Source organism: Rutidosis leptorrhynchoides, chromosome 6 (genome assembly GCF_046630445.1).
Source record: "Rutidosis leptorrhynchoides isolate AG116_Rl617_1_P2 chromosome 6, CSIRO_AGI_Rlap_v1, whole genome shotgun sequence".
NCBI classification, from domain to species: Eukaryota; Viridiplantae; Streptophyta; class Magnoliopsida; order Asterales; family Asteraceae; genus Rutidosis; species Rutidosis leptorrhynchoides.
Window position 1 is genome coordinate 34,446,012 of NC_092338.1, and position 27,756 is coordinate 34,473,767.

General features: G+C 34.4%; 4 protein-coding genes across 4 annotated transcripts; 2 read left to right on the top strand and 2 right to left on the bottom strand.

Moving 5' to 3' along the window:
• Nucleotides 1-5,670: 5,670 nt before the first annotated feature.
• Nucleotides 5,671-16,339, top strand: LOC139855996 (exocyst complex component SEC5B-like). The gene is made up of 21 exons (XM_071845238.1): nucleotides 5,671-6,198; nucleotides 8,711-8,859; nucleotides 9,879-9,964; nucleotides 10,260-10,454; nucleotides 10,607-10,734; nucleotides 10,833-10,991; nucleotides 11,146-11,250; nucleotides 11,377-11,451; nucleotides 11,638-11,775; nucleotides 11,892-12,074; nucleotides 12,163-12,246; nucleotides 12,401-12,527; nucleotides 12,802-13,012; nucleotides 13,202-13,317; nucleotides 13,402-13,639; nucleotides 13,885-13,978; nucleotides 14,092-14,169; nucleotides 14,259-14,315; nucleotides 14,668-14,817; nucleotides 15,251-15,460; nucleotides 15,962-16,339. The coding sequence occupies exons 1-21, from the start codon at nucleotides 5,809-5,811 to the stop codon at nucleotides 16,184-16,186; spliced, it is 3,198 nt and encodes a 1,065-aa protein (XP_071701339.1). The 5' UTR covers nucleotides 5,671-5,808; the 3' UTR covers nucleotides 16,187-16,339.
• A 144-nt stretch (nucleotides 16,340-16,483) lies between these two features.
• LOC139855667 (sm-like protein LSM3B) lies at nucleotides 16,484-18,542 on the bottom strand. Its single transcript, XM_071844912.1, has 3 exons — nucleotides 18,357-18,542; nucleotides 17,486-17,581; nucleotides 16,484-16,833 (listed from the first exon to the last, which is right to left on the bottom strand). The coding sequence occupies exons 1-3, from the start codon at nucleotides 18,471-18,473 to the stop codon at nucleotides 16,753-16,755; spliced, it is 294 nt and encodes a 97-aa protein (XP_071701013.1). The 5' UTR covers nucleotides 18,474-18,542; the 3' UTR covers nucleotides 16,484-16,752.
• A 4,411-nt stretch (nucleotides 18,543-22,953) lies between these two features.
• Nucleotides 22,954-26,150, top strand: LOC139851639 (26S proteasome regulatory subunit 6A homolog A-like). Its single transcript, XM_071840733.1, has 10 exons — nucleotides 22,954-23,154; nucleotides 23,260-23,376; nucleotides 23,692-23,799; nucleotides 23,978-24,169; nucleotides 24,253-24,444; nucleotides 24,547-24,665; nucleotides 24,780-24,867; nucleotides 25,292-25,411; nucleotides 25,505-25,645; nucleotides 25,904-26,150. The coding sequence occupies exons 1-10, from the start codon at nucleotides 23,038-23,040 to the stop codon at nucleotides 25,979-25,981; spliced, it is 1,272 nt and encodes a 423-aa protein (XP_071696834.1). The 5' UTR covers nucleotides 22,954-23,037; the 3' UTR covers nucleotides 25,982-26,150.
• Nucleotides 26,151-26,683: 533 nt separating this feature from the next.
• Nucleotides 26,684-27,658, bottom strand: LOC139853542 (nicotianamine synthase-like). The gene has a single exon (XM_071842930.1). It carries the CDS (start codon nucleotides 27,656-27,658, stop codon nucleotides 26,684-26,686), a length of 975 nt encoding a protein of 324 aa, XP_071699031.1.
• Between the last annotated feature and the right edge of the window lie 98 nt (nucleotides 27,659-27,756).

Here is a 27,756-nt window from a genome sequence, read left to right on the forward strand (position 1 = left end):
GTGTTGCTTTCCCAATACAAGGTTAACAAGTGGGTGACACAAAACCATAAGTTTTAAGCTAAAATTTTCAAATCTGAAATCCACAAAACCCACAAACATTTTGCAAACACCGGTGAAGGGTTATTCCGGAAAACTTATCTAGGGTAAAAGCTAGATTGAATTTTCAAAAGATCAAATGTTTACATAAAGATCCAATTTCCTAAAGGATCTAAATTTTTATAGTCATGTGGGACTGTAAACCACAACGTTACTATCATTGTTCATACCGCCAAATTGAAATCACTGATGTACAAAGTGTGAAGAATAAAGAAGTGATTCTAGTATTTTTATTTTAAGACTATATTGCTTGAGGACAAGCAACGCTCAAGTGTGGGAATATTTGATAATGCTAAAAACGAACATATATTTCGTAGCATTATCCTTCAAGAAAGACAAGCTTTTGGTTGCAATTGTTCTATTTACAAGTGATATTCGTTTAAATATTAAAAGGTGAAGACAAAAGACAGATTCGACGATTTGAAGACGCAAACGACCAAAAAGCTAAAAAGTACAAAGTACAATCAAAGTGGTTCAATTTATTGATGAGAAACGTCTAAAAATTACAAGAGTACGAGCCGCAAAACGCAAAGTACAAGATATTAAATTGAACGAAAGGACGTTCAAAAATCCGAAACCGGGACATGAACCAACTTTCAACGTGCGACGCAACGGAGCAAAAATTACAAGTCAACTATGCACATAAATATAATATAATATATAAATAATTCTTAAAATTATATATATATTAAATATATTTAATAAAACCGTCGGCAACAAGAAAACAAAGTTATGTGAGCTGGACAGAGGGGCCATGCGATTGCATGGCTTCTGTGCTATATCCCCATGCGATCGCATGGTGAGCAGTAATTCGAATTTAGCCTATAAAAAGTCGGGTTCTGATCGAGCAAAAACACATCTTTTTCTAATCTCTCTCTCACGATATATATATATATATATATATATATATATATATATATATATATATATATATATATATAATTTTAATTTAAGATTAATAATAATAAGGTTATGTTAGCGAATGTTATAAGGGTGTAAGTCGAAATTCTGTCCGTGTAACGCTACGCTATTAATACTCATTGTAAGTTATGTTCAACCTTTTTAAATTAATGTTTCGTAGCTAAGTTATTATTATGCTTATTTAAATTAAAGTAATCATGATGTTGGACTAAATATTAAAGACGGGGTTATTGGGCTTTGTACCATAATTGGGGGTTTGGACAAAAGACCGACATTTGTGGAAATTGGACTATGGACTATTAATGGGCTTTATATTTGTTTAATTGAATGATAGTTCGTTAATTTAATATAGAGATTTACAATTGGATGTACCTATAAATAACCATATACACTCGATCGGACACGATGGGCGGGATATTTATAAGTACTAATAATCGTTCGTTTAACCGGACACGGGAATGGATTAATAGTTAATGGACTCATTAAAAGGGGGGTGGATTACATACAAGGACACTTGGTGTAATTGATAATAAAGTATTAAAACCTTGGATTGCACACAGTCGATAACCTGGTGTAATCATTAACAATGTATTAAACCTTATTACAGTTTAAGTCCCCAATTAGTTGGAATATTTGACTTCGGATATAAGGATAATTTGACGAGGACACTCGCACTTTATATTTATGACTGATGGACTGTTATGGACAAAAACCAGATGGACATATCGAATAATCCAGGACAAAGGACAATTAACCCATGACAATAAACTAAAATCAACACGTCAAACATCATGATTACAGAAGTTTAAATAAGCATAATTCCTTTATTTCATATTTCATCGCACTTTTATTTACTGTCATTTTATTTATTGCATTTTTATTTATCGCATTTTTTTAATTATCGTACTTTTTAATTATCGCAATTTTATTTACCGTCATTTTATTTATCACACTCTAATTTATCGCATTTTAATTATCGTCATTTACTTTACGCTTTAAATTAAGTTATATTTATTTTTAATATTTTACATTAGGTTTTAATTGTGACTAAAGACATAAAATCGACAAACCGGTCATTAAACGGTAAAAACCCCCCTTTATAATAATAATAATAATAATAATAATAATAATACTTTTATATATATATTTATACAAATTTAATTTAAAAATATAGCGTTAAACTTGGCTAGCTCCCTGTGGAACGAACCGGACTTACTAAAAACTACACAATTGTACGATTAGGTACACTGCCTATAAGTGTTGTAGCAAGGTTTAGGTATATTCCATTCAATAAATAAATAAATAACTTGTGTAAAATTGTATCGTATTTAATAGTATTTTGCAATAAAAATAAAGCTATTTCGTACCCCTCTGCTTTAACATCAATATAAAAAAAGTGTCGATGGTCGTTCGAGTGTGGAATCCGTGAATGAAGACAGAAATACCATTCATCCATGTTCAATAAGGAGTTGTGGTTCTCCTAATAATATGACGAGGAGTGAGAGATCGTTTGCGAAGGTCGTTTCAGGGGGCATGGATAGTCCGGCTAACCATACAAAACAAGTTCGGTTTTGGAATCATAATCATGTTTCTGCCAATCAAACTAAGATAAAATAGGAGGTAAGATTCGTGTGTTTAATTTACCCGAATCGGTGAGCAATCACAATTTCGTGTTTTCGTGATTCTAAAATGAGTGTCAAAATTTCAGGGGAGGTTCTAAATTAAGAGTCGTTCGGAGGAGATAACAACGATCACTGTTCCGTTTCGACAGGTGAATCTCCTGAAGTCGCATATTACGTCGGCACGAAGGATGGGGAAACTCAAGAGTCCGGCGACATGGATGCAAGTTCTAATTTCGTGAACTCCAAAGGCGACGATGTTGTGGCTGGCAGGCATGAAAATGCTCATGAGTTTCAAGAAACCTCGTTGGATGCAAATGTACAAAAGTCATTGATATGGCCGAAACGGACGGTTTTATTTGTGCGGTGTCGTTAAGTCGCAACACGTCAGAATCAGCTACCAAGAGGGGGTACTGTTTTAAATATATATTTAGCGGGGCCTAAATCGTAGTACTCCTTATTATGAGTAAGGGAAGTATGACCTAGAGTCGTATTTTTAAGATATCAGTAGAATCGAACCTATATTTAAAGATTAAGATAGTTATGAAGGAGTAGCGGTTACCTAATTTTTGGGTTTTTCTAGTTTATAAGACAGATAAAGTAAATGCAATAAAATTCATAATTCATACAAGGTTAAAAAAAAGTGCATACAATGATTTCATCAGTTATTCTGCCGAGATTATGGAATGCTGGCTCATGAATAGGTAGAGGCCTTGTATTCATTACACTGGTCCTAAACACCCATGTCGTAAGACATGTCACTGGGTAATGCGATAGGCTTGAAGATTCTGAATAGACAGCAACGTCCCTTACCTCCGACGCCCGTGCAGTCTAACTACAGGCATACACGTTCAGACGGCTCATCCAATTGAGCGACTCGGTTGGGTGATGTATTAACATTCCACAAAGGTATAATCTTTCTTAAGCATAATAGAGTACAGGGTTTACCATATCCGAGGGACGTGATGTGTTTCAATGCTTTCGTTAATGATTGGTTTTAAAAGATAGTTAGGCCCTTAAAAAGAGTTCAACCATAAAGAACACCATGGCCAAGTCAGGTTGACTTCCATGAACACGTTCGGTTATCTTAATGGTCCAATCCTTTGTGTTTAAACAAACAGTTCCTTAATTAACCAAGAATCCCTCAAGCGGGGTGCAATGCTTGAGACCGCGTTATGGTGCAGTGTACTAATCAACACTGACCGTGTTCCATGGCCTTACTTAGCAGAGGTACAGCATACAACTACCGTTGTGCTTCAGCATGCACGTACGAAGTTTATATGCTTGGTGACTACACTAGCATGGTCTGGGACCGAAAATGTACTAAGGATCTAGTCAGATGTTTCACTACGAAAGAGTCCTCAGTCGGAATCCAAAGCTTGATAGACTTACTACAACTGGTGTGCCTCAGTCGATCTTACGTTGTATCCGATAGACTTCTCTTACCAAGGGGTGACACAGATAGTGTACTCTGAATCGGGGCTTGCGACTTCCCATAAACAGAGCCAATAACTACGTTCTATTAGTTGGAAAAGTGATTGAGTTTAAAGCATAATCGAAAAGCATTTTAACAACATACACAAACCATAGCATTATTTCGGCATTATAATTGGTTATATCATAGCATACTAAAGATAACTACTCGCTAATCATGGCAACAACATCACAGAACATAATGATAGAAGACATTAAATAAAGATAAAGGATAGAAGTACCAGTAGATTAAACGAGTTCCGAATACAAAAGTGACAACTTCAAACTCCAGACCGCTCCTAATACAATCTTCGGCATTCTTCTCCGGGCACTAGGTTTCCCGAACGGAGTCGAAGACCTTGAAAGTATGACTAATATTGTACAAGAGAGAGAAAGAAGTGAATTGAAGTGTGTGTTGGAATGAATGACAAAGACCCTTTAAATAAGCTTGAATTTTTGCCTGCAAACGGCTGGCAGGCCGTTTGCAGGGGCTGTTTGCCAGGCCAGTCCGTTTGCAGGGGTCGTTTAACTTGGGCGTATGGCAGGCCGTTTGCAAGCCAGACAAGCCGTTTGGCAGGCCGTTTGGCTTGCTGATTCGCTGGATCGTAACTTGATTTCTTGTCTTTCACCGTTTTCGCTCTAGAATCTTCGTTTTAGCTCCGATTCTCTTGATTCTTTTTGCACCGTCTTTGTAATTACTTGCTCTTCAATTCTAACTGACGAAGTGGGTATTTTTTCGATAAAGTTCGAATCTTTCTTGTTTTTGGGCCTTAATACCGGGGTGAAAACGTGACTTTTTAGCCGATATCAGTCATTTAATGAGCCAGAAAACTCTTCGAGTTATAATGCAAAAGATGGGCCTGACTTTACATTCTGAAAAATCTCCTGGTAGGCCATTCAATCATGTTAGGCTAAACTTGAATCCCGAGTTTTGTGATGTTAACTCAAATGGGCGTGACTCCAAGAAATCAATTTATGTTGGATTTATTTTTAGCTCAGTTTCTTGTTTTCGAAACAAAAGGAGGAAAATCCGTCCCTTTATCAAACATCATTTTACTTATTACATCTTAGAGAGAACACATTTAAAACGTAGAAGATGTCTGATGAACGAAGATGGTATGAACATGCTTATCTCGTTGATTTGATGAAAGAATTGGAGGAGAGCGAGGATGAAACTGACAATGAATATTCATCTTCGAATACGAACTCGGGTACGTAGAAGTTTGTGTTTGGATCTTGGTGGGTGTTCATGAGTATTTGTATTTGTTTGTGTCGCTTTCGTGTTTCATGGTTGTGTGTTGTCTTTTAAAGTGTAGCTTCATTTTAAAATCCGTGACAGTGGGATGTGTTGAGTTTGTTTTGTAGGTTGTATTTTTTCGTGGCCGCGTTTCTTTTTAGCTTCTTGTTAAATGTATCCCGTTATTCTATATATAAATTTGATTGCCTTTAAAAAAAAAGATTAATTATGTTTTTTTGTCAAAAAAATATAAATACAAGAAAAAATTTAAAGTATATATAAAAAAAACATACATCTTTGACTTGAAACAAAGTCAAACCTCTGTCAAATTCCACCTCTTACCAAAAAGTGAGATCCATATCTTCTTTCTTTCTTTCTCCATTATTTCTCACTTCATTTAATTCAATCATCATCAAGATCATCATCTTTATCATCTTCAGCTCAATTCAAAAACCCTAAATAATGAGTGACAGCGATGATGATGAACTGTTACAAATGGCATTAAAAGAACAATCACAACGAGATTTGAATTACACTCGACCTTCTCAATCTCGATCCGCTAAAACTGTAGTCAATTTCGTTCAACCACCGTCAAATCACCGCTCTGCTAAAAACCCTAATTCTGTGCATACTTCAAAACCTCAACATCGTCGGAATGCTACTGAAGACGATGATGATTCTGAAGTGGAGATGTTGAGTATATCGTCTGGAGATGAAGATTCGGTCAGTGATCAGAGAATCGGGTCCAGAAATCGAGTCAAAACGTCGGGTAAAGGCGGCGATCGGAAGAATGATGACAAAGTGTGGGATGGGGATGAACCTGATTCTTGGAAACGAGTTGATGAAGCTGAGGTATTAATGATTTAATATATATATATATATATATATATATATATATATATATATGTTGGTGATTTACTTGAAAGCAAGAGTGAGCTAGTTATACTTAACAACGGGTTCGGATATTGTGGAATGCACGTCCGTAAGAGTTGGTTAGACATTGTCGCGAATATAGCGGGGTCAAGGGGTTGCACCCCGTTGCGGGGTCCAAGGGGCAGCGCCCCTGGCCTTGTGAGCGGGCAGGGGTCGAGGGGTCAATGCCCCGAAACCTCAACCGAAAAGGCACTATACTTTATATTGAAAAGTTGTCATACAACCGGTTTTCCCGCCAAAAGACGTGACTGTTAGTTAACAGTTTTTCCCGCCAAATTGAAGGGTCGCATCCCTTCATTTCAATTGCTAAATTAATATATCCGTTTTTGGTATATTTGCTTCCATCACAAATTAACAGAAACACACAGAATTCTTTAATACACTTACATTTGTTTTTTTTTTTGCCTGGTATCAAATCTCGTTCTTGTCTTATCCCAATTAGGATTTTTGTGATACCCGAGGCTTGTAGGGCCGAAATATTTAATCGAGAAAGTGATCACCCGATTCAAGAACTAATCAAATTATCAAGGTTGGAAAATTCGCTATTTGGGGATTAATCGGTCGGGACTTTGGAAGGATTAATCAGCAATCCGGGGATTAATCGGAGATTAATCATATTGTACTGTATACATTTAAAATTAAATTTTAAAAATTATATGTGTAACTATAGAAAAAAAATCATAAATATGAAGATAACTTTTAACATAATTGTCTAAAATTCTTCATTTTGCTTCAAAATTATAAAATTCTAGTTTAAATTTAAATTCATGTTAAAATGTTAACCATTTTTTACTTTGAACGACTTTGATTACAAAATTCGATTTTGATCCACCAATTGACGTTGACCGTTTAAATAAACGGATTTTTGGAAATTGGAACGGATTGCTCCTAAAAATGATTAATCGAGGATTAATCGGCGAGTAATCGGGTTTTTTACAACACTGCAAATTATCATTTACAACCCTGTTTTCTAACAGTATATGCTGTAATTATGCAATTTTATTAGTTTAGTACGGATATCTAGAAAACGTTACGTTGTTTAATATTTAGTAATTTAGAGAGGTATGTTCAATAACATAATGTTAAGTGGAGACCTAAGTTCAATCCCAACAAATTACAACTTTGGGGCTACTATTTGGGCTTGCTGCTCAGTTGGTTATGGAGGGAGGAAGTTTGGGATAGTAGTCACTAGTCAGGTTTTCCAATTTGGGTTGACACTTTGGTTAGTGGGCTGTGTAGTTGGTGTGAACATTGCCTTTTACAAATTGAATTTGTTCTTGGAGCTGGTTGTGCGGACCGGGATGCTTTAAGATTGCTGGTTATTAATGATTTTGTATATCGTGCAGAGAAATATGTGTTTAAGAAGTGGAAAATGCTCACTTAAATGGAGAACATGCTGTAGGTCTTAGGCTGTGATAGTATACTAGTATAGTTGTGATTGTTTTGCTTATGGCTTTGAATCAATTAATTTTAGATAAGCTTATTCGAGTGTAAGTAGAAGATAGTTTGGTTCTGTAAGTTTTTAACCTGTTTAAGTACCCCATCAACTATGGCCTGGGTGGGTGATTAAATAGGGTTCATCGTTTCAGATTGCAAGTTTGTTTCAACTGCTAGAAGTTATAAGTTTTTTTATTATAGAAGGAAGGGGAAATATTATCATTCCCATGTTTTGGTCTCTGTCAGTCTTCAAGGAACATTTAACGGTGCGTTTGTTTGCCTCTTTCTTAATGAAATGATTCAGCGCTGAATGCTGAACCATTTAGCAATGACATATGGTGCTGAATGGTTCAGAATTCAGTGCTGAACCATTCAGAGTTGGAATACTCCTCTAACCATTAAGCACCTAATTTTTCTGTAATATCCTTCTCAAATCATATATAGAACGTTTAACCAACAAGTATATTGTATTTTTTATTCGTGTAACACGTTAATAACGTAATTTTACGTTATTAACCATTCAGAGTTGGAATACTCCTCTAACCATTAAGCACCTAATTTTTCTGTAATATCCTTCTCAAATCATATATAGACTCTCAAATCATATATAGAACGTTTAACCAACAAGTATATTGTATTTTTTATTCGTGTAACACGTTAATAACGTAATTTTACTCAATTCATATCGTTCATTTAAAATGATTATCACAACTTAATTTCATTTAGGATAAACTCAACCTCACACCAGGCGTCCTGCTTTAACTTCCCCAGCCCCAACCGATCCACCATCTCCGTGGACGCTATGTTATCCGAACTCTCAACGTCAATGATCATCTTTGCGCTGTCCAATTCAGGCATAGATTCGGAATACTCCCAATAGCTTGGTGTATTGTGATCTAACTCATGATTGATGCTACTCTATGAGCTCTGAAACCTGTTTTTTATCTGATTTTGGAAAATAATTAACTTGTGTAATGCTTTCATGTTGTGTCAGCTTGGTAGAAGGGTGCGTGAGATGAGGGAGACAAGAACAGCTCCTATAACTCAAAAGTTTGAGAAGAAAGCTTCAGTTGTTGTAAAGGGGCTCAATAATCTACAGTCTTTCTCCCGTTCCATGGAATCTGTAGATCCTCTAGGACTTGGGTATTTTTTTCGGTTATTGTTATTAATTATTATTTTAAATTATATAAGTTACTCTTATAATATAGAAAAAGTTCAATAAAATTGTATTGTTTGAAAATGGAGGAAGCAATAGGATTGCTCCATTTCAAACACCCATTTCTACCTGTCTTTTTTTAGAAAAAAATATCTCGCAAACCGTATGTTTATAAATTGTAAAAGTTACACCGTTAGAATCAACGTTTTCGTGTGTTTAATTAGAGATCTCATGTTGCTCCTGTTTTGTACTGTGATCATTCTTTTATTTTTTAATAAAATTTACCCGGGTAACCCTTTACCCAACACATTAGAGATCTCACATTGTATGCTTTAAACAAAAATTGTCTCTAATTTGTAATGGGTGTTTAACATTGATTAAAAATGGAATTTTAATTTAAAGTAACTAACTATGATCACATTACTGAGTATAAGTTTAAAACTTACGTGAAATACTTATAATTGACAAATTAAAGTTGGAACTAGACGTGATTAATATATACTCGTATTCGTTTACCAATTTCAAATTTCTATCATATATTACACGTGCTTATACACAAAATCACATGTAATATATGTAGTGTGTTTTTCGAGGTCCGTAAAATAACAACTGTCAAAAGTATAGCATGTGAGATCACTAATGGAAGATACAAAGAGGCTGATTCCAATTTTTTTTTTTCATAATATTTAGTCATACCCTTTATGAGATACTTAATGTAAAAAATTCGAGTGGAACTTGAGTTTTGAATGAAATTGAGCAATCCAATTAATTCTTCCATTCCTATTTTTTTTTACCTTTCTTCATTGAACCCCCCTCTCTTCTTAAATAATAATTTGTTAATAATAATAATTTTTTATCTGTTATTTATTATCATCAATTTGTACATGTATCATTTAAGTAATGACCTTATGTTGTTATTTGTTAGAAATGCAGATGGACATTCAGTTCATGAAATTTTTAACCACTTACAGTAATTCATGCTAATTATGGTTGATTTTGATTGCAGTGTTATAGACAACAGAACACTGAGGTTGGTCAATGAATACACAAGTTCTCCATCGACGTCTGAGAAAATAGATACTGATGTTCGAGGTACTCGCAACTAGATTCTGATGTTTCACTTCTTCATTAAATGATCTTACTTGTTGAATGACAGTAAAGATAATTACTATATTGTATCAGATAAAGTGCATTTGCTTCACTTAAGTGTAATTGAAACACAAGTCATTCGAATCATAACCTAAATTTGGAATGCAGCATGAACTATTGTGTGACCTTCATAAATATATTGCCATAGAAATGCAATAAATTATTTCAGTAAATGGTCAGAAGTGGTCGTTGGTATATTTTATGGTCTTGTAGTAACAAAAGTTAAATGACAACACAGATAAATTGATGTATTACTCTGAGAGATTTGATCCAAAGTTATTCCTATGTCGAGTGCACCAAGATACGTCTGCTGCAGACTTGGAGGCTGGTGCTTTGGCTTTAAAAACGGATCTCAAAGGCCGAACCCAACAGAGAAAACAATTGGTCAAAGAAAATTTTGACTGCTTTGTTTCTTGCAAAACAACAATCGATGGTATGTTATGATCACTTAGGTCATGCATTAGCTTCCTATACAAACTGTTTCTTATTGTTAGCAGTCATTTTTTGTTATTAAATTTATAGGATTTATTATTTATCATATATATGTAGTAATACTGATACTAATTAGCATCATGTATTTTACAGATATCGAGTCAAAACTGAGAAGAATAGAAGATGATCCTGAAGGGTGTGGAACCACTCAATTGTATAGTTCCATTCAAGGAGTTTCTTCAGTTGCTAATCGAGCTTTTGCACCCTTACTTGAACGACAGGTTGAAACTGTTGAATATTTTTTGTGAAGGTTGAGAACAGTATCATCGTTTGAATTTCGACTTGATGTATTGTTTCATTATTTTGTACGAAATGTTAGGCTCAAGCAGAGAAGATTAGGTCGGTTCAAGGAATGCTTCAGAGATTTCGTACGTTATTCAACTTACCAAGTGCACTTCGAGGCAACATTAGTAAGGGAGACTATGATCTGGCTGTTAGAGAGTACAGGAAAGCAAAGTCAATTGTCCTCCCTTCTCATGTACAATAACCGAGCTTAAATATCTTTATAAATATTAGAGTTTATATACACGCGCGCGCTTACACACACACATATTATTCGTTTGTAACTCTCTTTAAAGGATATGTACTTTGTTATTTTAATTTATATTTATATTTATTTCTTTATTATACAGGTTGGAATTTTGAAACGTGTCCTTGAGGAGGTTGAAAAGGTAATGCTAGAGTTCAAAGGCATGCTTTACCGATCTATGGAAGACCCCAATATAGACTTAACAAATGTAAGGTCAATAAGTACCCATGCAGTACTTGTTACTCTATGGGTCAAGTTATTTAAGTAAATGATTTCAATTTTCAGGATTTTTATGTCAAGTTTTATTTTTTTTAATCTTTACAATGTTCTGTAGCTTGAAAATGTTGTGAGGCTTTTATTGGAGCTGGAACCTGAGTCAGATCCTGTACGTCATTATCTAAAAATACAGGTGAGAAACTTATGTAACTCTTTTGTTCAAGTGTTCGTTAGTAGTCTTTAGGAACAATTCTCGTATGCCATCATGCATACTCTGATATTCATATGCAGTGTTAAACACGCCTATATACGTATAGATACCTATATTCCAGACACGCTTAAACGCCTTATTTTGGTGCTCTTTTTTGGTGTAAATCAGAATCATAGGATCAGAGGTTCGCTTGAGAAGTGCACATTTGATCATGAAACAAGGATAGAGAACTTGCAAAATGAGTTACATGAGAAAGCACTATCGGATGAAAACTGGAGGAAAATCCAGCATGACCTAAACGAATCTGTGAGCAACAATTTTTTTTTTTTTTTTTTTTTTTTTTTTTTTCACTTTTATGTCGATATATTATTTATCTTTTCGCCACCTTATGGTCCTAAAGTTTTTATATATATTTTACTCAGGGTGCTGCTGATGTGTCTCTCGCTTTTATGAATGGTTCATCGAAGGAACCAATAGATTCAGGCTCCAAAGAACTTGATGCTCTTCGAGGAAGATACATACGAAGATTAACTTCTGTAATTATTCATCACATACCAGCCTTCTGGAAGGTTGCACTTTCTGTTTCAAACGGTAAATTTGCAAAGGTAAATTATCTTTTATCTTGTTGGGTAGATAAGTATTTTTTTTATGCTAATATCTTATTCGTTAAGTTTCCCATAACTCTTTTGATAGGTGGGAGACGTAAAAAGTTCGAGTCACTCGCTCGATGAAGTGTCTGGAATGATCCAGAGTACTTTATCTGCTTATGAATCCAAGGTACATTTTCTTCAGAGATTTCATTAGATCATGTTATGAATATTTCGCTTATGCTGTTCGAGGAAATATATACTATCTTGTATCTTCATCCATTAAAGTTTTGGTGTTGATGATAGGTTAATATAAATATATAATTATCCCCTTAATTTTTTAGGTGCACAACACGTTTCTTGATCTTGAAGAGTCGAATATTCTTCTCCCATACATGAGTGATGCAATAACTGATATATCTAAAGCATGTGAAACTTTTGAATCAAAAGAAGCAGCACCTTCAGTTGCAGGTATGTTGACTAGGGGTGTCAAATATCGGTGCGGACCAACAAAACTGAAGAACTGAACCGAACTGGCACCTTCTATATTCAGTTCGGTGGTACCGGCTATATTCAGTTCGGTTCTCAGTCTAACAGTTTTTGGAAACCAATCTCATTGGTTCTCAGTTTTGGATATATGTAGAAATCGTCCTTGATTTGGTTTGATATGGTCCGAAACCGAATCAGTTTTTTTTTTTTTTTTTACAATTAAATGTTCAAATTTTAAAAATTTTGTGATTACCAGTTGCAGCTCTGCGGACACTTCAGTATGAGATCACGAAAGCTTACATACAGAGGCTTAGTTCATGGATGAGGGCTTCTACTGAAGAGATAGCTAAAAATGAATCGTGGGTCCCAGTGTCTGTTCTTGAAAGAAACAGATCTTCATACACAATATCTTACTTGCCTCTAGCATTCCGTTCGATTATAACTACAGCAATGGATCAGATAGATAAGTAAGTTTTAATATCTTAGTATACATACGTACACTATACGTTGCCTTTCAGACTTTTTTTTTTTTATCGTTCTTCACCTCATAAATTATATAAAAGGATAAACATTTAGGAAAAAACATATATTATTTATTATGTTACTACAAACGTACAAAGAATCGAGGGTTTTGCATAATTTTTGCTTTTTTTAAGGATGATCCAGTCATTAGGTGTTGAAGCAAGAAAGTCGGAAGATGCTTTTATACTATTTCAAGAAACTCAAGAATCTGTTAGGGTTTCATTTTTCAACTGTTTGCTTGATTTTGCAGGTACGTAGAGGCCCACTTACTCATTTCTATGTGCTTGTTTGTATTCTGTTGACTCATGATACATCCATTTGATGCAATGATTAGGTCACTTGGAGCAAATTGGAAGCAAGCTGAATCAGAATATATCAAATAATAAAGAATATTCATCGTTCCAAAATGGATATTCCCATGACTTAGAAGAAAGTTCGTTCGATCCTGTTCCTGGAAGTATTACTCATCCACATCAAAAGCTGTTGATGGTCTTGAGTAACCTTGGATTTTGCAAAGATGATCTTTCTCATGAAATGCATAATAAATACAAACACATCTGGATGCAGTCTAGGTACGTCGATTATAGATAATTGTGTTACCGAGTATTATTTTCCACTTGTCGAAGATTGCAATTAATATTGTAGGCTGTTATTTTCTTTTATATACTTTATTCAATCACCCTCAATATATGAACGAATTTTACTTCTTCATTATGCTTAGCCTCCATCCAAGGTCGTTATTTGGATTAGGTGTTTTTGTATTGCAAATAATCTCAGATTTTAAAATCAGATGATAAGAAATTTTGAATTCTTGCAGGGCAAAAGATGAGGAGAACGATGACGTGGATGATCTGGTTAGGTCTTTCTCTGGTCTCGAAGAAAAAGTCCTTGCACAGTATACTATTGCAAAGGTAATTGTCTCTTGCAGTAAAAAAAATAGTATCCCGAGTATTAAGAGATGTGTGTTTACATAATTTTAGTGTGGTTATATTTTTTACTTATTTGTTTCTGCTTAATGCACCAGGCGAATCACATTAGAACAGCTGCTGTAAATTATTTGTTAGATTCAGGAGTACAATGGGGAAGTGCACCTGCAGTGAAAGTGAGGAATTCATGAGTTGTATTTACTATTTAGTCCCTGTGTATACTTTATTACGTTAGCTTTACGTATATATAATCGGTTTTTTGCAGGGTGTCAGAGATGCTTCTGTGGAGTTGTTGCACACTCTTGTAGCCGTGCATGCAGAGGTATGCTTCAAATGGGTCAAAAGTCACCCAAACCCAAAGTGTACCTGATTTGCTTGAAACCTCTTAAATCATATCTTTCAAAAAAAAAAAAAAAAAAAAAAAAAAAAAAAAAAAAAAATTAAGGATATTAGTTGGATAATATGTACTCAGCTTCTTAACTCTAGTCATCTAATAAAGTTTTGACAAAAAGGGTTTATGGTGAACCAAACCTCCATTTTGCCACCTCTAACTTATATTGCAGGGTATTATGGGTATTTATCTGCAAATGTCTAAACTTTATTGTTGCATTTGGAATGGTTTCTGCAGTATTTTCTTATGATTGATTGTAGATGCACTTGATCCTTGATTACAGGTATCTGCTGGCTGTAAACCTTTACTTGACAAGATACTTCGAATTCTTGTTGAAGGCCTAATTGACACATTACTTAGCCTTTTTGATGAACATAAAGACACTGATATAAGGATATTGGGCGCAAATGGTTTCTGCCAGCTCATGCTTGAGGTGAAGTATATGATTCTAAAAATTAACTTGTACCTGCCACCAAGTCCATTATAAAACATATGATTTTATATAAATCAACTGATCATTAATTTCCTCCATTCTACAGAAATACGAAAATTGTTTTATAGATAATTAATTTAACAAAGCAATTACCTTCCTGCCGACAATATAATAACAGTAAAAATGTACATTGTACGAGACGAGTACTACTTAGATAGTTCTATCCTTTTGTGAATGCTGCGTTCATGTAAATAATTATATTGAAATGTAAAAAAAATTGTACCATGTACACCCAAAGACAGGAATGTTGAAATATGTAAGGGACATCTTAAACAAAAAATGTTGCAATTTACATGGATGAGAAAGGATATAGGTTTGCCTTTTATTATGTTCACTTGATTCAGAAGTAATCTATAATAAATGTATTTTGCAGCTTGAATACTTCGAAACGATATTAAACAAGTACTTCACTCCTGATGTGAGTGAATCTCTTAAGTCATTACAAGGGGTAATATTGGAAAAAGCCACTGAGTTCTCGTCTGAAGCCAATGATACTCCAAAGCACCGACGCCGTGCAACACGTGGAAGTGATGATCTGATTGGAGATGACAAGCAAGGAACTGTATCACCTGATGAGCTTATTGTAAGTGTCATTTTTAGTGCACTTTTTTGGGCCTAAAAATCATCATTAACCTTGTTAATGTTAGATTTGAGTATGATAAAATGGGCCAAATCGGACGGTTTGGGTAACAAGCAAACATGAGTATCTTTAAGTATGGGTTAAAATTAAGGGGTTGGCTCGGGTCGGGTTTTTCTCCATTAACAATGGTTACAATTAATTGCTACTTCCAATGTAATTACAAAAACAATATGAAAATAAAAATCCAAATAATTTTTAATAAAGTAGTCTAGGATCTTACAAGTGTTATAAAGACGCTTTGGACGACTTTCGACTTGTTTAACCAGCTCACCTCGTACGACCCATCTTTTTTAGCTAAAATAATTTACACGGTCCCTTTCAGATACAATACAACCCAAATCACCTGTTCATAAATGGGTCGAAACTGCAACATCTAGTAGATACTGGCAAAACTTTACCTCGCATTGTTTGTACTTAAACTGTTCATGTCTGTTATGCTCTTAGGCCCTTGCGCAACAGTGTAGCATTGATCTACTACAGTCCGAGCTAAAGAGAACTCAGATGAACACGGCATGTTTTGTGGAATCACTTCCGTTGGATTCTGGTCTCGCAGCAGTTAAAACATCAGCTCATGGTTCATTTAGAGGACGAACGGATTCTCCAAACATAAGTTTTGGAGTCAAACAAGGTGTCGGGTCCCCGAGTTTTTCAAGGTCAAAAAGGAGATGATTTCTTTTTACTTGTTGATCTATGTATGTTTAAATAATAAGGTGTACTGCAATTGTGTGCATCTATTTCTCCTACTTGTTACAAGTAGCAGTCTTTAAAACTTATACAGTGTAATTTATGTATATTTGACATTAATATCATTTTTGTTGTACATACCAATACCACATGATGATGCAGTGTAATCATGAAGGCAATAACAATGTTATTAACATTATTAGCATGATGATGATTATCTGCAAAGCACGTATAGTGCCTTTTGTTTGGTGGTATTATGAGAATTGGATTCAACAAAAGAAATCAAGAAACAGCACAATTATAGATATGAAAAACATGTCTAGTAGAACACAAATCAACTAGTCAACACAAAGTTCTCTTTTCTCTTTCGATGCACAAGAACAATCAATTACAGTCACTAGACACCCCTAGAATATGATAACTTAAAATTCTGACTTCTAACAAATTCAAAGATACAGATTTATGGTGTAGGCAAAGCGAGGAGTTGAACATGTAAGGCTGGGTTGATATCACGGGAGTAAATATATGTGACACCATTTTAGATTAGGACCTTAAGCAGTTCGTAGTGGAGGAGAAACCAAAATGACACCATCTCCTCTAACGAAAAGGAACGGAACTGTTCTCCTCGTGCTCTGCAATCAGAATCCAATAAAAGATTTCAACAAAATATACTAACGAAAATAATAGTAGCAATGAATCCAACAAAATTCAATTAAAAACCAAAGCAAATTCTTGGAAACACAATCACAGAAGAATGGTTCTTGCTACTACCATAAGTGAATAAGAGATAATTGTAAGAATTTTGTTCAGTCCCAAAATTAACCATTTTCAGGTTGTGTTTGAAGCCTTAATGTAGATGCATGAAAAGAAATTAAAAGCAACTAACGAGTACATCCTTTTAGATTAAAAAAAAAAAACTTCCTAGTACAAGAGACTGAGAGAGCTTAGATAACAATTTTTTGTCACTTAGCATGAAAAACTTTAATGTATGCTTTTTATCTCCATTAAAGAGGGGAGCCTTCAATAAAATATTGAACATATTGCCTGTTATGAGTAATCTAAGTTGTGGATTCTCACCACATAGCAGCGAGAGAAAAACAATTTCGATTTGAACTAGAAGCTGGTTAGCCAGCAAAAGATAGTCAAAAGTATATGAAAAATGCTCATAAACTTTAAAAGCTCATAATAATTGCATACGCTAGTTACAAGACACGAGACATATTCAGAGAAAACAAAGAAAGACGAGAGAAATCCTTCAAATATTACATTGAACTGACAACGTACCCGGACAATCTCTTCATATGTTTCATCATCAATCTCAACAGTTGTTACAATCTCTTCAACATCCCCAAGAATCATGTTCAAATGCTGATCGTAAGCCTGAAAATTCCGCACCATCAGTCGAAAGATAGATACATAAAGTTAAAAACAATTTATTATAGGTAAGGAGTTGACAAACTTCTACAGAAATTGTCTGTTTTGGTGACAGATCAGTTATACATTCCCACTGAAGGCAAAAGCAGTGTACTACCAAAGCTAAAAAAGTTTTTTCAGCCCTCAACATATGAAAATAGTATGAAAATGTTCAAGGAGAAAAGTATAATAGCTTGAAGGAGATAAAGGCAATTTTTCAGCAAGTTTTACCATTTATATAACCTATCTCCACCAATATACCATCCCTATTTTCTTGATTTGTCGTAATACCAGACAATGTATCAAATTGAGTACATAGGTGTGCATACAAAGCTAAAGTTTGTCAAATATTTTTTAATACTTTATAAGCACACTCAAAACAAGGTTTTAATTCTAAAGCACACTAAATTACTTGAACCCAACTATTCATTACAAACAATAGAATCTCAATTCTCAAATTAGTTTCATATATACAGCAAATAGCTTTACTAAAATTACATTATTATAATACAAAAAGCTAACAAATTTCTACGATAATCGAAAAGTTAGGGTTTTATAATCAAAACTTCAGAACAGACACAGCACGAAAAAGAATGATTAAACCAAACCAGCTTCATAGTACAATCAATTAATAGTGAAGAATTAAAAACCCTAAGATGATAATCACGAAAAAAAAAAAAGTTAAACCTAATTAACTTGCAACAAAATACTAGAAATTGAAGTGAAGAAAGAGTATATATACATGAAGCTTGCCACGAAGCTCACGATCTGAACGAAGTTTAACGTAAATACGTTCATCAAGACTGAGTCTAATGAGATCCAAAGGCTCCTTCACTGCGCTCTCTTCTTCGCTCGCCATTATAATTATCAATTTAAATTTAATAAAGTGTGTGTTTTTGGAGGTGTATTCAAAACCTTTTTATTTATGATTTATGATTTATGATTTATTTATGATAAACCTAAAAATTACGGTATTTATCTTCAGTTAAAGTTCAGTTTAGTGTTTGTATACTTTTGATGTAAAAATTTAGGTTAATTACATTTTACGTCCCTACAGAAAGGTTATACTACGTAGCTCAATCCTTTTTGTGGTATGGAAACATTTAGATTAGTCCTACTGATAAATCGTTAACCCGTGTTAAAAGATCATTTACCCTTCGTATAGTGTTTCTCCATGAGATTTCAAAACTTGTTAGAGCGCTCCCATAGTGTCCCGACAATCATGCTTGAAATGGTAACCTCGTATGATGGGTGATATTGGCACGCTTCTTTTTAAAACTGCGGGATCAAATAATGATATCAACGCACTTAATCAATCCGATTTGTTTAGCAACTTATTACGTGGTGAAGCCCCTTAGCTCCACCAGGTACGTTTACGGCTAATTGGTATACGTTTAACAAGAGTTATTATTTGGCAGATAGAATTTACCCGGAATGGTTAACATTAGTGAAATCGTTCAAAAATCCGATAGACCCAAAACAATCAAAATTCAAAAAGTATCAAGAATTGGCAAGAAAATATACTGAACGAACATTTAGAATACTACAAGCCCGATGGACCATTGTTCAACATCCGGCAAAACCATATTATATCAAAAAAAATTAGAAGAATTATGTTAACATTTGTGATATTAAATGATATGATATCCGAGGACAACAGCCGTACATTTTGTGGACTCGAGGAGAATTATCGTCCAGTTTAACGTACACGAGAAACAATTTAAGAAAGGGTTTATGCGCATCTTCGACTACTACGAGATATGCTTGTGGGCATTCATCGACTACTACGAGATATGCTCGTGGAACACGTGTGGAGTCTTCCACCTAATTATCGTATTCGACATAATCCGACAACTCCAAACAACCAAGATGAAACAGGGCCTTCACACATTCCCGATGACGAAGATGAAGAAGATCAAGTTGAAGAATAGTTTTTTATATAATTTTAGTACAATTTTAAAATTTAATGTAATTATATTTTCAGTGTATTTTTTAATTTAATTTACTTCAATTTTATTGTTGTTTGAATTTAAATTTAATAAAAATGTAATTTTAAAGTTTAAATTAAAACATTGAGGAAGTATATGTCATTGTTGGTAGTGTTTAGTCTTATGTTAGTTGACTTAGTCCTATGAAGTGGCGATGATGTGACAGCTAGTTATAGAGAGGAAGTATGTCACCATTGAGAGCATTCTTAGAGTTTTTACATGTGATTTTTAGCATCATTGTTCTGGAAGGTGATCCTCACACACAAATTTTCAATTAATACACACTGACTTACTATTATACTCTTATTTATACACTTAACTATAATAATATAAGTTAAATTTACTAGATTAATCCATGGGTATAATTATAAGTATGATAAAAAAAAAAGTGTGTGTGGATTATCGTTTTTAACTATACATTACTAAATAAATGTGCTTTGATGTATTACGCAGATAAAAAAAAAGTGTGTGTGGATTATCGTTTTTAACTATACATTACTAAATAAATGTGCTTTGATGTATTACGCAGTATATAATACAGTATAATATACAAGTATAATATACAATATTTTAAAATAAATATATAGTGGTGTATAAGTTTGTAATTTTGTAGCTCGGGTGCTCTCTCTGCACACGGGTCACTTTCGCTTTCGACTGGGCCGATCTCCTTATTGATTGGCGCCTTGTATTGTAAACACTCGATTTTGAGTTTTATATATATTATGCCTTGCTTTTCAAAAAAAAAAATATATATATATAGTGGTGTATCGTTAATAAGTGACGGTGTCTTTTAAATTTAAGAGTCCTTTTTTTAAAAGTTATATATTTGTATGTGAAATGATCAGAAGATCTGACGTTAACATTAACCGAGGGGCATTTGTTAATTGATATAAAGATATATTTACAATTTAAGTTTATAATATATTATTGTTAGTAATCTATTGCATGTTTTTTTTTCTTGCAAAAAAACTAGAACTTTATAAATAATATGAGGACATTCATGGAACAGAGGAAGTCACGAAACAAGAACAACACAAAGACATCAAAGGCCAAACAAACGAAAAACTAAGACATCATACAAAACTCCACAAACAAACCAAAAAGAGGATCTAAAACCAAAAGCTACTACCTAAATGACACAACAAGAGACGGGAGAACGCCACGGGCAACCGAACGTTCACGATAACATCACATTCCCTCTACATTAAATTTCCTCATCTCCTCCCCACTAATCTATTTTTTATTTATTTTTTGTTCTCCTCCCCACTAATCTATTTTTTATTTATTTTTTGTTCTCCTCCCCACTAATCTATTGCATGTAGTATATATGATTAAAATAAATGCAAATATATTTATTAAAAGATTATATATCACGCACCAAAGAATTTGTATGTGAAATGACCAAAACACTCAAAATTCAGGGACATTTCTCAATTGATATAAAGACAAATTTATAATTTAAATTTATAAGGCAATGTTGACATCGAATGCTCTCATATGTCACCCACACACGTGTTTGGAGAAAACCTAATTCGCGACGAAGTTGGCAGTACCATCGAAGGTTGGGAACCCCCCATAGACCTTCTCAAATCGCACTGATGTTTGCAATACCATCAAATGTTGGAAACTCTCTGCTTAAAGTGAGAATCGAACATGGGTTGGTAGTACCTCAAGTTGAATTCGAACACAATATCACTCAAGCCAAACTTCGGTGAGATTTAGTTACTATTTACGATGACAATATTGTAATTGCCCTAAACTTCGGGGGTAACTTCGTAATCTTTTTATTTTAAATACATTTTTTACCATTATATTTTAACTACTTCTTTATATTTTTTCCGCCTTCGTTTTTCATTTCTTTATTTTTTAAACATTCAACTAACTAATCATTAATCGATTTTTAAACGTTCAACAAATCAACTATCAACCTTTTTTCTAACCGTTCAATTAAACGATCGTTAACCGACTAAATTGTTTACACTTCCTTCTTCACCTTCATTTTTCATTCATTTATTTTTTAAACGTTCAATAAACCAACCGTTAATCATTTTTAACGTTTAATTAACCGATCATTAATCGACTAAAATCACCCCGCAGCAAAGCACACATTTTTTTTTGCCCTCGTTAATACAATTTACTTTTACTCTGTATGATATTAAAATTAAATTGCATAAATATAAAATTAATTAAAATACAACTTTTAGTTTTTCACTAGTATCACTCAAGGTTGGAGATCTCGGATCCCGGAGAGATCTCGTTTAGATATTTTTGGAGAGATCTCGGCATCTCGGGGAGATTTCGGACGTTGACTTACATTGACTTTTTAGTTTTTATAATATATGTGTGTGTGTGTGTGTGTGTGTGTATTTTTTACATTTATACAAGATTTTACAAGAAAATTCAAAAAATGGGAGAGAAAATCTGAAAAATTACGAGATTTTATGAGAAAATTCGAGATATGAGCGATAAAATTCGAGAAATCATGGCTTTGATCAAGTTTGACCCCGTTGACCAAGAAATCTCGGGAGATGAACATCTCGTCTCGACGGCCTTTCAAAAACGAGATCTCGGAGAGAAATAAGGAGATTACAACACTGGTGTCACTACTATCACTTACGTTATTTCTTCACATTATACCACATTATTCTAGTTATTGAAATTGTAATAAACAATTCGAACGTCTACGTCTAATGTAATTTGAAATCAACAATTATATAAATATAGTAAGAGGCATAGCTGTTACTGTTCCCTTGAAGTAAAGTGTCCTTTTAAAAAAAAAATTGAGGGTAATTTGATCATTTTACATCAACCTCAAGGGTTTTCTTCTTTCATAATTCATATCTTTGATGATTTCATTTTTGTAGCCATTGATTCTGGCGGTGGGTATCCCTATCAGTTACTTGTTCATTTGTTTTTAACAAAATCAGCAGAAATAATCATATTTACTAATATCTGCTTTAATCGGTTTTCAGTTTTCTAATTATGATCGATTTTCAGTGTCTCGATTATACTCGATTTTCAAGCTTTGATGTTTTCCACTTTATTATTCTATAAATAACTTAAAATACGTAATAAATTTGAAAATAAGGTTACATCTAGTGGTATCTACATTATTTATCATGGACAAAATTAAACCTATTTATAAGATTTTCCCATTAAGAACACATTCTAATTTTGAATTTCATTCAAAGAAATCCGTATTTATACCACGATAGGATCAAATAGCCCAATGGGCCGGACCGGGCCGGGTCAGGCCAAACAAAATCTAACAAATGACCGACCCGACCTGAAATACACAAAATGATCCGAAGTTATGTATCTTTCTTCCTCTCCAAGACGGAAACCTTCTCTCATATTAGGCCAGACTTATAAATAAAAAAAAGTAATCAAAGGTAATCAAATTTTATTCTTCCCTGTGAAAACATCAAACAAAAAATGGCGACACCGATGGCTGAAGATCCAAGCTTTGAAGACGATCAGCTAGCTTCCATGTCTATTGAAGATATACAAAGAGCTTCTCGTCTTCTCGATAACGAGATTCGTATCCTCAAGGTTAACTTAATCACAGATCTAATTTTAATTTTATATTTATCAATAAGTAAAATTATAAACTGAAGCTTGCTGTTCTTATAATTTGTGGTGGAATGGAATGAGCAGGAAGAATTGCAAAGGACTAACCTTGAATCGGATTCATTTAAAGAAAAAATTAAGGAGAATCAGGAGAAGATTAAATTGAACAAGCAACTTCCTTATTTGGTTGGAAACATTGTTGAGGTATTTATAGTACTAATTATCTTTGGTTATGATTATCATTAGTATTCTGATTTTGTTGAATTTGTTATGATTGGTTCATGTTGTTGCAAAACCCTAAATTTTGTTGTATAATTTTTATGTGCTTGATTTGGTATAGTGATCAAGCTTGTTTACTTTTGTGTGTGTGTATTAAGAATTTTATGTGTGCTACATCACATGTGAGTCATTGTGTTTGCTTTTGTTCGTTTTGGTAACCTATTTAGGTAAATTTGCTATTTTGAAACAAGATGTGTAAAAATTATATTTTATAAACTAATGTATAATTGGGTGCTTCAGATTTTGGAGATGAACCCCGAGGATGAAGCTGAGGAAGATGGTGCTAATATCGATCTTGACTCACAAAGGAAGGGTAAATGTGTTGTGCTAAAAACATCTACGCGTCAGGTAACCTGCAGTACTTTTTTGATTATTAGTCAAGTAGGGCAATTAGTGTTTACATGTCAATTTAACCCGACCCATGCTGATAATGACCCGTCTCAGTCTGAACCTCTTATGACACGTTACTCAACTTACCTGGCCTACCCATTTTACCACCTTTAACTAGTCTGCTTTTATCATGCAGACAATTTTCTTGCCAGTGGTTGGCCTTGTGGATCCAGATAAGCTGAAACCTGGTGATTTGGTTGGTGTGAACAAGGACAGTTACTTGATATTAGACACATTGCCGTCTGAATACGATTCTCGAGTTAAGGCCATGGAGGTCGATGAAAAACCAACTGAAGATTACAATGACATTGGAGGACTTGAAAAACAGGCAAGCTTTATATCTTTATACAATAACTACATTCCTTCCTGCGCTGCTGAGCTAACCATTATCTTATTTGTGCTATTTGACAGATTCAAGAGCTAGTTGAGGCTATAGTTTTGCCAATGACTCATAAAGAGCAGTTCCAAAAGTTAGGGGTTCGCCCACCGAAAGGAGTGCTTTTGTATGGCCCACCAGGAACTGGGAAAACCCTAATGGCCCGTGCATGTGCTGCACAAACAAATGCCACTTTTTTGAAGCTTGCAGGACCCCAGCTTGTTCAGGTATGCTTTGGTTTGTGCTAATGCTTGGATGAATTTTTTGCTTTTCTAATTTGGTAATGCTAATGATTATGTGATGGATCGGCTAATGTTTGATTTTGGTAGATGTTTATTGGTGATGGTGCAAAACTTGTTCGTGATGCTTTTCAACTTGCCAAAGAGAAATCCCCTTGTATTATCTTTATCGACGAGATTGATGCCATCGGTACAAAACGGTTTGATAGGTACGTATAACACTTTTATCTCTGCACTAGTATATTCCCTATCAATGCCACTAAATCAATTGTATATGTCATGCTCGTTCGTACACCTTAGTTACAAGTTTTGTGTGAGTGCAGTGAAGTTAGTGGGGATAGGGAAGTGCAACGAACTATGTTGGAACTACTTAATCAATTGGATGGTTTCAGCAGTGATGAGCGAATCAAGGTACCGTTTTCAATATCAATGTTAATTTTAAAAGTAAAGGTGGCAACTTTGATCCATTTGAGTTATGATTTGCCTCTAAACGGATTAAAATTAATATATAAATCAAAATTGAAAAAGTAGTTTGATTGAAAACAAGTCGAAAGTTAGCCCAAGTGTATTTTTAGTACAGAAGACCTTCTTAAGCATCCTGTTCAAAGAATCAAAAGCAATATAACTGTTTTAATCGTATTTGACACATTAATCATTTTTTAAATTAATTATCTTTTCCTTGCTGACCCAGAGCAAATAAAATCCTGATATGACTTGCTACCTGACATACTTTATGTATAGTTTGTTGCTACTAAAAGGTCAATGAATCCGGCTGTTGATGATAAGACGTTTTAAATATGACTCTGCAACTTAGAGAACTAATATAAAATTGCAGGTAATAGCAGCAACAAATCGTGCTGATATTTTGGACCCTGCACTGATGCGTTCTGGTCGTTTGGATCGTAAGATTGAGTTTCCTCATCCTACCGAAGAAGCAAGAGCCCGGATCATGCAGGTATACCTTTACAAAACTAGGTGTCAGTCCTATATGCATTAGTTTATCTTTATCATGTTTTTTGAATTTTAACATTCATTCTGTAATATGCAGATACACTCTCGTAAGATGAATGTCCACCCAGATGTTAACTTTGAAGAGCTGGCTCGGTCTACAGATGATTTCAATGGCGCACAATTGAAAGCTGTCTGTGTGGAAGCAGGCATGTTAGCTCTTCGACGTGACGCCACAGAGGTACTAGTACAAATAACTTGTTAATTACTGTAATAAATACTAAAGGTTATGTATATTGTTCCTGAAATATATAAGAGTAGATGTTTTGCTAGACTGAAACCAGGTCTGCTTACTATGTTAAAATTTTCCATTGGCCAACTTTTTACCTGGTTGACCTGTTCCTTCTATTTAATATTCTATTTAATTCGGCCTGTTTGACTTTAAAAAACGACATCCACGCTATCGAGTGAAATCTGAAGATAGATTTTGTTGTTGTAGGTAAACCATGAGGACTTTAACGAAGGAATCATCCAAGTTCAGGCTAAGAAGAAAGCAAGCTTAAATTACTATGCTTAGAATGTGATTTTGGATGTTTCTGTTGTGTTTTTTTTAAGATTGTACGCTTTCTTTCCTCACTTCCATGTCTGTCTTAGCTACTATTGTATTGATAATTCAACAGTTGGAGGTTGATACGTTGAACATGATTTTCTTACGACGTCAAATGTTTGAAAGTCACTAGCATATATTTTCAGTGGAACTTCTGTTTGCCTTCGGATATAATTGGCGAGGTTCAAATTAGTCATTGTCCTGGTTTACGAATATATGGGTCTGAGTCTGACTTGTACCAATATACCAAAAAACTACCCTAAAAATATATTAACTAGCATATTACCAAAAGCTAAAACTTTTGTTAACGTTTTTCAAGATGAAAAGGTATAGTTTTAACTTTTAACCACTTATATAGGGGTGGTTCTAGTGTTGGATGCTTTAGAACCTTCAAATGGATCGAGCTTCGACTTATTGAATATCTGCAGGAAGAGAAGCTAAGCTAATGTTCATTTTGTATCTCCTTTAGCATCATACAAGTGTTAGTAATACATAGGGATATCACATTGAACACCACATACGTGATCCTTTATTTCTTAAATTTTGGTAACATAATAGGAAGTTAAGACAAAAAACATTTAGTCACACACCCTTCAGCTACGCATATGGTTATTCAAGTTTATAACAGATATCAGCAATAGTGTAATTAATACAACTCTTGACGGCATGTATTTACTCATTAATCATTTTCCATTGGCCAAGGGGATTGTTGAAAGCTTGGAAATCACAATACTTGCAACTTGATGCCATGATAGACCCAATCCCCAAATCACGCCGATTATTAGTGCGATCAACGTTCACCGACTCTGTAAATTTACGCGAGATCACAACAGAATTTACAACATCATCATCAGGATGGAAAATGGAGAGCACATCAAACCCTTTAAGGACACAAGGGTCCACCACAGGATAAAGAAAAGCACGAGCACCATGCGCACTCCTTAGCATAAGGATGGCACCAGGCGCCATGTACTTACCCAAATGTTCGATAACTTTAACTTTGTCATCAATATCCATCCCCACAAGTGCAGCCAAGAAAACCACATCATACTCCTTCAATTCATCGGTCACATCCATTATATCCGTAGTGTGGAAACTCATTCTTTTGGACAAATTAGGATCAGACGAAACTAGACGAGAGGCCATCGAATTTGCGAAAGAGTCAATGTCATAGTTGTCAAAAGTTGTCTCCTTTAGATGATTAGAAGCCAAGACAATGGAAGTGAGAGGTAAGGGGCCCGACCCCACAAATGCGACGCGCTTGGGAGATTGTGCTGACGTGGAATAGTGTTGATTGAGGATGTTGTACTCCAAACGGCTAAGATTAAGGTAATTGGAGTAGTAAGGAAACACGTTGAGATGACGAAGAGGCTTTTCAAAAGTACCTAAAATTGTGGAGAAATGCGCTTCAAGATGGCCCTCGGCCTCACCACAAAGTCTAATGAGCTTAGACCTTATCTCTTGAATGTTGGGTGGAAGAGTGGCTATGTTGATCGTAGAATGTGGGATACATGTGTGGACAAGTTCAGTGAAGAGTGTGTCGACTTCTTTCGAGGGTTTGAGCGTTTCAAGCTTCGAAATTTTGTCATAGATCTCGCAGACTTTCTGTATTAAAGTGATCTCTTCTTGCACTTGGATTGATTCCATGTCTAAAATTGGAACTTTTTAGCTCGAAACAACTGTTCCTGTAAATTTATAAAAAGAGTTGAAGTATTTGTTTGTTACAACTTATAGAAGGCTAAGAA